This window comes from Canis lupus, chromosome 1 (genome assembly GCF_003254725.2).
Source record: "Canis lupus dingo isolate Sandy chromosome 1, ASM325472v2, whole genome shotgun sequence".
Classification (NCBI taxonomy): domain Eukaryota; kingdom Metazoa; phylum Chordata; class Mammalia; order Carnivora; family Canidae; genus Canis; species Canis lupus.
Genome location: NC_064243.1, coordinates 95067802 through 95080652, shown reverse-complemented (window position 1 = coordinate 95080652; position 12851 = coordinate 95067802). Strand labels below are relative to the sequence as shown.

Sequence of the window (12851 nt, the reverse complement as noted above, 5' to 3'; positions counted from 1 at the left end):
ATGTTTTATTTTTACTTCTCTAATCTGAAAGAAAAATAATAGCACAAATTTATTATTGTTTTTCATTTTTATATATGCTAAATATGTATCTAATTTGACTTTTAAACTTTTTTCATATTGAAAAATTTGTCCAGTTTATTTTAATAGCTTTACTTAATGTTTGCAAAAAAAAAATCCTTGACGTTTATATTTATGTGTCAAATATAGATCACAAAAGAATTGCTCTGGGAAATGAAGAGGGGTTATTTGTTGTGCACGTTACCATAGATGGTAAGATGAGTCTTTACTGTTCTGCTATAACTCTAAAAATAACAGTATCAGATTTGTTCCTTTTTTTCTGTAAAAGAAATCTTCTAGATCTGGTTTGATGTGTTTTTAAGTCAAATGTTGACTTTTTTAATATCCAGAGATCCATAATCCCCAGAGTCTAAATGTCTTCATAGGTGATTTTATATAATAAATCCACCATAAGAACTCAGCTGTCGGGATCCCTGGGTGGCGCAGCAGTTTCACACCTGCCTTTGGCCCAGGGAGCGATCCTGGAGACCTGGGATCGAATCCCACGTCGGGATCCCGCTGCATGGAGCCCGCTTCTCCCTCTGCCTATGTCTCTCTCTCTCTCTGTGTGACTATCATAAATAAATAAAAAATTTAAAAAAAAAAGAACTCAGCTGTCTCCAAGTTGGCACCTGAAAGAACACACAGTTCTGTTTTCCCCTCCCCCCATAACATCGGCCCCACAATGATTAACAACATATAAATGAATAGTTCCTAGAGAATAGCAGAATTCTTTGTTTTTGTCTGGGTGCTCACAGTTGCTTGAGGGAGAAATGGGGGACTAGATGAAATCAGAGCCATTCAATACCATTGTCCTCTTGAATGTCTGGCACCTGAACCATGGCTGAGCTTAAGGAGAACCTGCATTTGAAGGTGACTAGCTGTGTTCTGCATTGAAGGCCTCCTGTGCTGTGTGGGTGACTCAGTGCCACTGGGGAGGCCCATGAAAAGTCCACCAGGTGTCCAGCATGAGAGCAGGAGCTGGTCTCTTGTTGTTTGACACCACACGCCATGCACTTAAACAGTGCCTAGCATACAGTAGCCATTCATTACACTTATTGTATAATAAAGGATTAGTGCCAGAAAAAAGGACATTTTTACTCTTTTTTTTAAAAGATTTTATTTATTCATTCATGAGAGACATGGAGAGAGAGGCAGAGAGAAAAGCAGGCTCCATGCAGGGAGCCCAACGTGGGACTCAATCCCAGGACCCCAGGATCACGCCCTGAGCCAAAGGCAGACACTCAACCGCTGAGCCACCCAGGGATCCCAACATTTTTTACTCTTATAAAAAAGTAGTATGTTTCCATTTGTTGGACATTGAATGGTGTTTGGCCTGCTGCCTAGAATCTCAGGGCTTAAGTTTATTATGCTAATTTACTTAATAAGTTAAATAAAGAAATAAGTATTTATTATGGTATTATGTTAATTTTATTATTAAGATAATTGTTATTTCTGGAATAATTACTTTTATTTTTAACTTATATGATTTTTGGTCTCTTTTCCCTTCCTATCCTTTTCTATCCCTCCCAGACCTACCCTGAGATTATGTCTTTGATTTTCTTAGAACCTTAGACTCACTGGAGTAATAAATAGGAGAGAATTTAAAAATAAAACATTCTTACAGTAAAGGAAACCATTTTTCAAATGGCTTCATTTTCAAGAAAATGAGAAAGGCAATGCACTGAATATGAGAATATATCTGCAAAATTGTATCTGAAAGGGTATATATCTAAAATATATAAAGAAATCATATAACTCAATAACAAAAAAATCTCCAAACTGATTTAAAAATAGTCAAAGGAAAGGATTTGTATAGACATTTTTTTCCCCAAGAAAGACATATAGATGGCCAACAGGGACAATGAAGAGGCACTTAACATCTTAATCATCAGGAAAATGAAAATCAAAACTACAATATTATTCTTAACTGTTAGAACGGCAATTATCAGAAAGATAAGGAATAACAAGTACTGGCAAGGATGTGGAAAAAAGGGAACTCATATACTACTGGTGGGGATGTAATTTGGTTCAGCCATTGTGGAAAACAGTATGGAAGTTCTTAAAAAAAAAATAGAATTACTAAATGACCTACCAATTCTAGTTCTGGTGATTTATCCAAAGAAAACAAAAACACTAACTGGAAAAGATATCTGCATCCCTTTGCTCACTCACTGAAGAGTTATTTTTAATAACCATGATATGAAACAACCTTAGTGTCCATCAATTGATGGATAGATAAAAAACGTGGTATTCTATACAATGGAATATTATCCTGCCATAAAAAGAACATTTTTCTATCTCTGACAACATGGATGGACCTTGAGGGTATTATGCTAAGTAAAATAAGACAAATATCATATGATGGTTCTTTTATGTGGAATCTAAACAAACAAAAAACCAAACAATCACCTGGAAACACACACAACACACACACACACACACACACACAAAATGGGCTCATAGATAACAGAGAACAGATTAGTGGTTGCTAGAGGTGGGTGGGGGGAAAAATGGATAAATGGGGTTAAAAGGTACAAACTTCCAGTTATAAAATAAATAAGTCTTGGAGGTATGATGTACAACATGGTGACTATAGTTAATAATACTATATTGTATATTTGAAAGTCGCTGAGAGAGTAGATTTTAGAAATTCTCATATGAACAAAAACTTTGTTAAATGCATATGATGCTGGATGTTAATTAGGCTTATTGTGATCATTTTGCAGTATATACAAATATTGAATCATTCTGTTATACTCCTGAAATTAATATAATGGTATACTTCAATTATACCTCATTAAAATTTTTTAAAATAAGACATTGATAATGTGAAGGTGACTTGCCATTTTATTTGTAAAAAATTTATTCATATTAATAACATTGAGAAGACTTATGAGATCATCTTTGCCTTTTTCAACTGCTTTTCTGTAAAATTGAAGAGTACATTCAAGATAAAGAGATTATTCTAAATTTGAAAATGACATAAAATTATGTTTATTTGTGTAGAAATTATTCAGGTTGGTGACATGAAGAAGATTTATCAGATTGAGCTTATTCCCCATGGCCAGATGGTTGCAGTGATCTCTGGGCGAAGTCATCATGTGCAACTGTTCCCCATGTTGGCTTTGGATGGACGGAAGACTGACATTCACAAGCTGGCAGAAACAAAAGGGTGTCACACAATGACTTCTGGAACAGTGTGCCAAGGGGCTCACACATGCCTTTGTGTGGCCAGGAAAAGCCAAGTCTTTTGTTATGAGCTGTTTCAGAGCAAGAAAATTTCTCACAGAAAATTTAAAGAGCTCCAAATCCCAGCCAATGTCCAGTGGATGGCCATCTTCAGTGAACAGCTTTGTGTAGGATTCCAGTCAGGATTCCTGAGATACCCCTTGAGGAGAGAAGGAAGTCCATACAGGATGCTCCACTCACATGACCCTACACTGTCATTTATCGTGCATCAACCAGTGGATGCTCTCTGTGCAATTGAGATCTCCAGTATTGAGTACCTGTTATGTTTTAAGAGCATCGGAATTTACACGGACAGCAGGGGCCTCCGATCTAGGCCAACTGAACTGATGTGGCCAGCAACGCCAACTTATTGCCGTAAGGCTATCTTACAATTTGTTCCCTTGTCTTTCTGTATCTCTCTTCCCTTTTTAAAAATTTTATTTCTATTTCCTCTATTGTTATGACAGATTTGATTTTTGAAAACATCACTGAAGATAACTTCCTGATTTTTCTCTTTTTAAATAGAATAATGAAGTTATAGCTAAGTCATACATGTGATAAGTTAACCTTTTTACTATATTCACAGGAAAATTTACCCTGAATATATCCTTAATTCAAATTGCTTCTTGTAAGCTCCTAAATAGATTATCTTCAGGGTCATTGAAAATCACATGCATGTTCCTAAACCGTAAGAAATAGTTACCAAAGTATTTTTTGGCTTTTAGGTTTAGTTTATGTAAAGTATACATGTTATGTTCTTAAATAGTTTTAGCTCATTTCACATTTTATTGAAGCAGGCCATCATTTTATAAATTAAATACAGCCTTTTTAAAATCTACTTGGAGAATAGTATTGGGCACTTAATATGAACAACTTAACTCTGGCAAGGGTTAAGAGCATAATATTAAACATAAGATAGACTAGTCTGTGTCTGTGTGGAGATTATAATCATGAGATGAGACCCATAATTAAACAAGTGCTGTGATAGGAGAACAGAGAATTCTACAGGGGCCCAAAGAAGGTATGCTTAATCTAAAACAGTGAGTCAGGGAAGGCCAGCTAAAGAAAGAGAAGTATTTTTGTCTTTCAATACTTTAAAACACATTCCACTCTTTTCTGACTTCCATTATTTCTGATGAGAAATCAATAATTTTCATTGTTGTTCCCTTTGTTTTTTTCTATTTAGCTGCTTTAAAATTTTTTCTCATTATCTTTAGTTTTCAGTAATTTGATGTGCTTACATGCAGCTTTATTTGTTTTTTTGTATATATTCTGCTTGGGATGTTCAGAACTTTTTGGGATCTGAAGATTGATATCCTTCATTAAGTTTGGAAAATTTTTAGGCATTTTATTTTCACAAATTTTTCTAACCTATTTTTTCTTTTTTTTTAATTTATTTTTTATTGGTGTTCAATTTACTAACATACAGAATAACCCCCAGTGCCCGTCACCCATTCACTCCCACCCCCCGCCCTCCTCCCCTTCTACCACCCCTAGTTCGTTTCCCAGAGTTAGCAGTCTTTATGTTCTGTCTCCCTTTCTGATATTTCCCACACATTTCTTCTCCCTTCCCTTATATTCCCTTTCACTATTATTTATATTCCCCAAATGAATGAGAACATATAACGTTTGTCCTTCTCCGACTGACTTACTTCACTCAGCATAATACCCTCCAGTTCCATCCACGTTGAAGCAAATGGTGGGTATTTGTCATTTCTAATAGCTGAGTAATACTCCATTGTATACATAAACCACATCTTCTTTATCCATTCATCTTTCGTTGGACACCGAGGCTCCTTCCACAGTTTGGCTATCGTGGCCATTGCTGCTATAAACTAACCTATTTTTTCTGGGGATCAAATTACACATTTATCAGACCTCATGTTTAAAATATATTTGTTTATTCAAGAGAGTGTGCCCACGCATGAGTGGATGGAGTGGCGGAGGAGGGGAGAGCAGAGGGAGAAGCAGACTCCTCACTGAGCAGAGAGCCTGACTGGGCTGGATCCCAGAACCCTGAGATCATGACCTGAGCTAAAGCCAGATGCTTAACTGACTGAGCCACCCAGGCCCCTCCAGACCTCCTGATTTTGTTTCATAGGTCATTGAGGTTTTTTTTTTTTAATCCTTTTTTCTGCTTCAGTTTGAATAATTTCTATTGGTTACATCTTCAATTTCACTGATCTTTTCCCCCTGGCTTATCCAGGAATTAAGCATTTCAGATATTGTATTTTGTGTTTATAATCTAAAGTTTTTTGAAATTTCCACTTAGTGATATTGTCCTATCTTCTAATATATTAATATTTTTTACAAAGTCCTGAACTACTTACAATAATTACTTATAACTATTCCAACATATGGCTCATCCGTGGGTCTGTTTCTATTAAATTCCACTCCCCCCCTGGTCAAGGATGATATTTTCCTTTTTTATATCTTATTATTTTTTTATCCTTTGCTGAATGTTATGAATGTTATGACATAAGGACTTTAGACTGTATTATGTATTTCTCTAGAGAGTACTGTATGTTTTGTTCTGATAGGCAATTAATCTGACGAACTAGCCACCTTGGTTTTGCTGATACTTGGCTTTAGACTTTGTTAGAATGGGTCTATTTTGGTTTTACTTTTAGTCCTTACTCCTAAAGAATGGCCTTTCTGGGGCCTCAAATAAATGCCCAGGTTTTTTACCAATGTTTCTCCACCCACTCTGTCTAGGTCAGAAATCTAATGTCTTTCCAGCACTGTACTACCTATGATATTTTTGTTCATCCCTCAATGCTCTGAGCAGGTCTCATGGAATTTTGCTCTGTTCATGAGCTGCTTTGGATTTGGCCAGGGACTTTGAGGGAACTGGTATGTAGATGTCTGGGACAACCTTTGTCTTGGCTCTTTCCTCTGTGTACTCTACCTTGCAAATTCCAGACACATTAGAATCTGTTTCCTCTGCCCAGCAAAACTTCTACTCTCTTCTTGGGCTCCATTTTTTCTGCATAACAGTTTGGAGATTTTCCCTAGCAGAAAGCTAGGGGAATATAGGATCTCCCTTATGTCTTTCCCCTTTTTTAGGAATGGCAGTCCTGTGCTGTATACTAATACCTAAAAAGTTTTTTCATATACATTTTTTTCCAGTTTTATTATTATTGATGGTGGCAGGGTATGTTCAATATCATCTGCTCTGTCATAACTGGAACAGGCCATCCACACTGCACTTTGTGAGCAACTATAATAAGTTCACTGTTTCAGGCATGGGGTTCAAGATGACAGTTCAAGAGATGGGGCTGGAGGAAGTCTCATGAGCCATAGCACAGGTGTTTTGCAGGCACATGATTAGATTTGCATTTCAGAAAAATCCCCAGGTTCCAATGGTTAGATTAAAGATGATGCAAAGTGAGGCTGGAGGCCCAGAGACCAACTTGGAGGTCACTGTAGAAATTGTGGATTAAGGTAGAGGCAGTTAGGGTGGAGAGGAGAGAATTTGAGGGATATTGAAGAGATCTAACTGACAAAACTTTACACTTGATTGGAAGTTGAAGCTAAGGGACAGGACAATTAGTAATGATTCTTGGATGTCAAAATTTGCAAATGAGTGGATACCACTGATATTTACTAATAAAATACAAGGAAAGGTGGACTCAGATGGACAGGGGACAAAGGTTGTGACCATTTAACTTATTTTTTTGTTGTGTTGTTGAAACACTTCAAATAAAATCCCAGAAGTTATCATTCCACTTCTATACATTTTACATTACATCTCTAAAACTCTGGACATTTTTTCATAAAACCACATTGCTATCATTACCCTTGAAGAAGTTATCAGTGATTCTCATTGACATCAAATACATAGTCCATAATCAAATATTCCTTGATTATCAAAAAGATGTCTCTTTTGATAATGTATTTCTTGCAGTCAAAATCTGAAGAAGGTGCACACATTGCATGTTATTGTTAGACCTTAAATAGCGTCTCATCTTGAGTACTCTTCCATGTCACTGATTCCTTGTCCTGTAGGATGTTCCACAATCTGAATGTTTCCTCATTGTGTGTTTTTTTCTTCTTTTATATCCTAAATTTCCTGTAACTGAAAGTGAACTCTAACTTTTTAGTAAGAATACTTCATTAATAGTGTTGTGTATGCCACACTGAAGCACATTGGGCCACATGATGTCTGTTCATCTAGTTGTGGCAATGCTAAAATAAATTACAAGTTTCTTATGTTGTCAGCCTGATTCCCTGGACACAGGGAGGCAGCACAGGTCAGAGAACCAAGAAATGCAAATGTTAGAGTGATGGTCAGGGGCAAGAAGCCCACAAAAAAGAATTCTGGGAGGCAAGTATCACTGAGCAGTCAAGCAAGACAGATTGAAACATGTCAATTGGCTTCAGCAATAATTGGTGGTTGATGACTTGCTGTTTTAATGGAGGAACTAGGGCACAAGTCAGACTGCTTGGATGAAGGTGTGAGTAGGGCTGAGAAGTCGGGGAAGAAAGATAGAGGGCACTCTTAAGAGCTTGACTATAAGAAAAGAAGGATGGCACCACGAGAGCCTTGCTGCTGTTTTAATGGAGAGATATTCATGTTGAGAGGTGAGAATTTCGTAGTCATAAATTATTAGTGGTAATGTAGAAAGTTCCAAAAATGTTAGTGGCTCCAAGTTTTCACTGCTTTGTTCATTAACTTCACTCTCCACACATACTTTTCTAATCTTACACTATATTCTTGCTGTGAGCTGAATTAGTTTAGGAGCTGCAGGTTTTGGAATGTTATACAATTACTCAATAAAACTGCTCTTAGATGAAAATGTTAGAAAGCTTTTTGTCAGATTTTCACTGTTTGTGTCAAACTCTAAAATGTAACCCATGTACCTCATTTGTTTTTATTTATTTTAACCATATTAAAATATTTGAGACAGCAAATGGACTATTAATGGACATTAATTATAATTAATATTCTATAATTAGATTATAATGAGATTCTCTCAGGTTTTCAATCTGAAGTTTTTTTTTCTGGAGTTTTTTTTTAATGTATTAGGACTTAGCAAATACAATTCATCATGAATGCTGTGTAATTACATTCATACCACAATTTTGAAATGATGAAATTTTAGAAATGGAGGACAGATTATTGATTCCCATGAGTTAGGGAAAGAGGGGGATGTAGGTGGGATTATAAAAACCCTGAGAGATCCCTGCGGTGGTATAAATATTATCTTGATTGTGGTGGTGGATATAAGAATCTACACAGGTGATAACATTGTTTAGACCAACACATGCACACACACACACACACACACACACACACACGTAAACTGGTGATATCTGCCTAGGATGGGTTGATTGATTTGGTCAATGTCAAGGATCCTAGTTTTGCAAAATCTTGCATTGGGTGGTACTAGGCACAGTGTGCAAGAGATCTTTCTGTATTATTTCTTAAAATTGCATGTGAATTTATATTTATTTTAATAAAAAAATTCAGTTTAAAAATGAATCCTGAAGCCCACACTCGCTGTCACCTCCTCCCCATCTCCCAGGTTACAATGCCCCATATCTCTCCGTGTACAGTGAAAATGCAGTGGACATCTTTGATGTGAACTCCATGGAATGGATCCAGACTGTCCCCCTCAAGAAGGTGATTTGACATTGAGATCATGTGACTTATGAATTACTGACTAAAAATGGAAACAGGAATATTCATTTGTGTATTTACTAATTTGGAAGCTGAACTGAAAGTAGAAAATCCACACAGAAACCCAAATTGGTTAATTTTATTACTAGTATAAAAGCTATTTTGTGATACATACTTGCATTATATGAAGTAGATTGTCATGATATAAATAGTATTTATTATGTATTTATTTATATCATACACTGTAGATACTATATCCCACATTCAGTTGTTACTTTTATTTGTTACTAATTTTCACTTAGTATAATTTTGCATCTTAAGAAGGAAAATTCTATATGCTAAGAAAAAAAAAAAAGAAAAATATATAACCAAAGCTGTGTTTCAGATTCTCAATTAGGATTTTACAAATTTACAATAAAAAATTATCTCTACTACACAAATAAACACAAATAAAAATGTAAAAGATTGCCATTCTGTAAGGAAAGATTACTGAAGATTTAAGAAAAATTAAATTTTGGGATAATTATACAAAGCATGAGCTATGTTATCAAAAAAAGTTTATATAGGAATAAGATGAAGAAAGTAGTCACAATCATGTGGGATTTTGCCTTACTTTTTTAAAAATAATTTTTAAAAAATTTTTATTTATGATAGTCACACACAGAAAGAGAGAGAGGCAGAGACATAGGCAGAGGGAGAAGCAGGCTCCATGCACCGGGAGCCTGACGTGGGATTCGATCCCGGGTCTCCAGGATCGCACCCTGGGCCAAAGGCAGGCGCTAAACCGCTACGCCACCCAGGGTTCCCGATTTTGCCTTACTTTAAACAATATCAGCTGTGGGAAAAGCTTTTGCAAGGACTGTCCAAGTACATAATATGTGAAAAATTTCTAGCATTCCAAATGTGAATCACTCATCTTAACTGTTTGGTAAAGTGAATTTGAGGCAGATGAATCTTCTGAAGATAACCTTTTATGATGTGATAGCCTTTAAAAAGTCACTAATAACTTTTAAAAAGTTACGTTAAAAATTAAATGTAGGGATCCCTGGGTGGCGCAGCAGTTTGGCGCCTGCCTTTGGCCCAGGGCGTGATCCTGGAGACCCTGGATCGAATCCCACGTCAGGCTCCCTATATGGAGCCTGCTTCTCCCTCTGCCTGTCTCTGACTCTCTCTCTCTCTCTCTCTCTCTGTGTGACTATCATGAATAAATAAATCTTAAAAAAAAATTAAATGTATTTCTATTTGTTGTCAACTTTCAGATTTCTTTAACCTATGATATTAATGTTTCTGAAATTTTATCCATGACTTTATAACAACATCCAACCCCTTTGATTGGTATTTTATTTTATTTTTTTTAAAAAAGATATTTATAACTTTAAAATACATACCTACAACTTAATTTTGAAAAGTATTTGTTGAGATAGTAATCTTGCTTTTTATTATTTTAGGTTCGACCCCTGAATAGTGAAGGATCCCTAAATATTTTACTTTCGGAGACAATTAGATTAATATATTTCACAAATAAGATGACATGTAAGAAACAACTTCTTCTTAGTAGAACTACTTCTAAGAGACCATATCTCTACCTGACTTCCCAAGGTCACAGAGCAAGTGAGCAGAGATCTGACATTGATCCAATGCCCTAGTGGCAAAGAGTGATTCTCCATCATTGCATATCCATGGAGATAAAACATTCATTTCTGGCACACCACTTATTTTCCAGCAGGACCTATCTAGGCATGGTTGGACATAAGCACCTGTAAACAACATAATCACTATTTACAATGTCCACTGTGAAGACTTCACCCACTTTCTTACAAGCTGAGTGCACCAAGCTGCAGTGCATGTGCTGCTAAGAAGATGCAGGTCCCTAGTCCTACTTCAATTGTCTCCATCTATATTTTCAGATTCTAGGAGATTTGTGGTATGAAAAAAGCCACATGGATTCATTTCTTTTTTTCTCCCTTAATGCACACATAGTGTAGCTAACTATTAGTTTGCTAGGGCTGCCATGACAAAGTACCACTGACCAGGGGGCTTACACCACAGAAATGTACTGGCTCAGTCCTGGAGGCTACAAGTTCAAGATCAGGGTGTCAGAAGGGTTTGCTCCCTTTGAAGGCCGAGAGAGACAACCTGCTCCAGGTTGGTCACCACAATGACTTCAACTTAACTTGACCATTTGCAAATATCCTATTTCCAAATAAGTTCACATTCACAGGTACTGAAGGTTAGGACATCAGTACATTTTGAGGGAGACTCAATTTAACTTGTTACAAGCTTATTTTCTTTTTGAAGTCTAAGACAGTTTTTAAGGTTTCAGGGTGACAGTTCTTATTTACTGCTTGACATTAAGAACTAAAATAGAGTGGGCTCTGGACTTCTAGGGGTCTAAAGAAGATTGCATCCTTCCCCAAGATCAGAAGAGGCAGAGAGTAGAGGCTGATTCTTCCATTCTGTAGAAGGGAATTGGTGGGGAGGGGAGCCACTTTACTCCATCTTTGTACCTCTTCCTCCTATTGTGGGCCTCAGAAATACTAGTTTTGTTACAGTAATTGTTTTTATCTATAGAAAGAGTCACCCTTTACATTTTATCCTGCAGCACAACAGAATATTCTAATGCCCTTATACCACAAAATTCTGGTAGGAGGAATACAGCACAGACACATGAGGGCCAATCAAAGTGGAAGAACACCAATGCAACTGCTCTCTTCTTAAAGAAGTGGTTTTGGTTTATAGATATACGTTAGTGCATATTTATTTTTCAAGTATTGTTTAAATTGAAAGTTATATTCTGTTCATGAGTGCTCCCTTCATATTCTTGATAACGGATGCCATAAGCATCCAGTTTTAACTTTTAAAAATAAGAGCAGTATATTTGTGCAGTTCCTTGTGAGAGTAATGTGAAATTAATGGATGGAGAGGCATTTTAACAGTTTAAAGGACGCTAATGTTTTATATTTAAAAATATGTGTAGATGGAGATGAGCTGGTATTTCCCGAAACATCAGATAGTCATCAGAAGCAAATGGTCCGACACCTCCACAGCAAGCGACGATATTCCTTCAGAGTTCCCAGAGGGAAGGAGAGGCTGCCCATAGGGCTGTGATCACCATCCTTCACATGTGGGCCAGAAGGACGACTCCAGAACCACATGTTATTTGATGTTATTTGGAAGAAAAATAAATAAATTTCTGAAACTTGGGCAGAAATCTCTGTTCACATCAGTGTTATGTTTATTTCTCTGTGAAACTTCAAAGGAAACCTTTATGTAGTTAAATATAAATGGAAGTGTAACGTCAATTTGTTTTTCCATGAGTGCGGAATAACTGAAATTCGGTATGTAAGCCTCCATATAACATAAATATAGAACAAATGTGGATACACATTGTAACATATGCCCCCAAATCATTTTGTGAACAAATAAACAGTACTGTGTATGCATACAGATTGATTACTCTCTGACTCTGGATGTGTTTTGCTTTGACTTTAGGATAACCTTTGGTAATAAGCCATTATTTGGCAATAATTTCTGTAACTGAAGAGGCAAAAAAAAAAAAAAAAAAAAGTTGACCTTCTTTGGATGACAAAAACATTCCTAAAGTGGTGCAAATTCTTTTAAAAGAGCCATAATCATATTAAAAAATACATAACATGGCAGAGCTTCTTTGATGTCTGTAGCTGTTTAAGGCAATATTTCTACCAAAAACTTTGTAGTTTTTCAAGCTTCAAATTTTCAAGTCTTTTTGAAATAAATCTTTGAAAATCTTCAATCATAATTGTGGATTTCTTTGTTTTTTCATTTAACAGCCAACAATTCTGGCTTCATATACTTTTGAAGCATTTTTTTGGATTCTCATGCAGTTAGGTTATGTTAGATAAGATAATTGATCTCATCATTATAAAAATTTCATCTTTCTCTTTAGAAGCATTCCTTATCA

At 36.1% G+C, this 12851-nt stretch overlaps 1 protein-coding gene across 11 annotated transcripts in view; it reads left to right on the top strand.

Annotated features, from left to right (window-relative positions):
• LOC112644837 (serine/threonine-protein kinase MRCK alpha-like) overlaps positions 1–12368 on the top strand; it is a 66268-nt gene extending 53900 nt beyond the window's left edge. For 7 of the 11 annotated variants that reach the window (XM_025423556.3, XM_025423552.3, XM_025423550.3 and 4 more), the window contains 5 exons: positions 208–270; positions 3067–3663; positions 8817–8914; positions 10360–10444; positions 11889–12368. In XM_025423556.3, coding sequence (XP_025279341.1) covers positions 208–270; positions 3067–3663; positions 8817–8914; positions 10360–10444; positions 11889–12019 — 974 coding nt within the window. In that variant the 3' untranslated portion in view covers positions 12020–12368. The remainder of the gene's footprint in view (positions 1–207; positions 271–3066; positions 3664–8816; positions 8915–10359; positions 10445–11888) is intronic. The other 4 variants (XM_049093022.1, XM_049093040.1, XM_025423551.3 and 1 more) reach the window with 4 other exon arrangements.
• Positions 12369–12851: the final 483 nt, after the last annotated feature.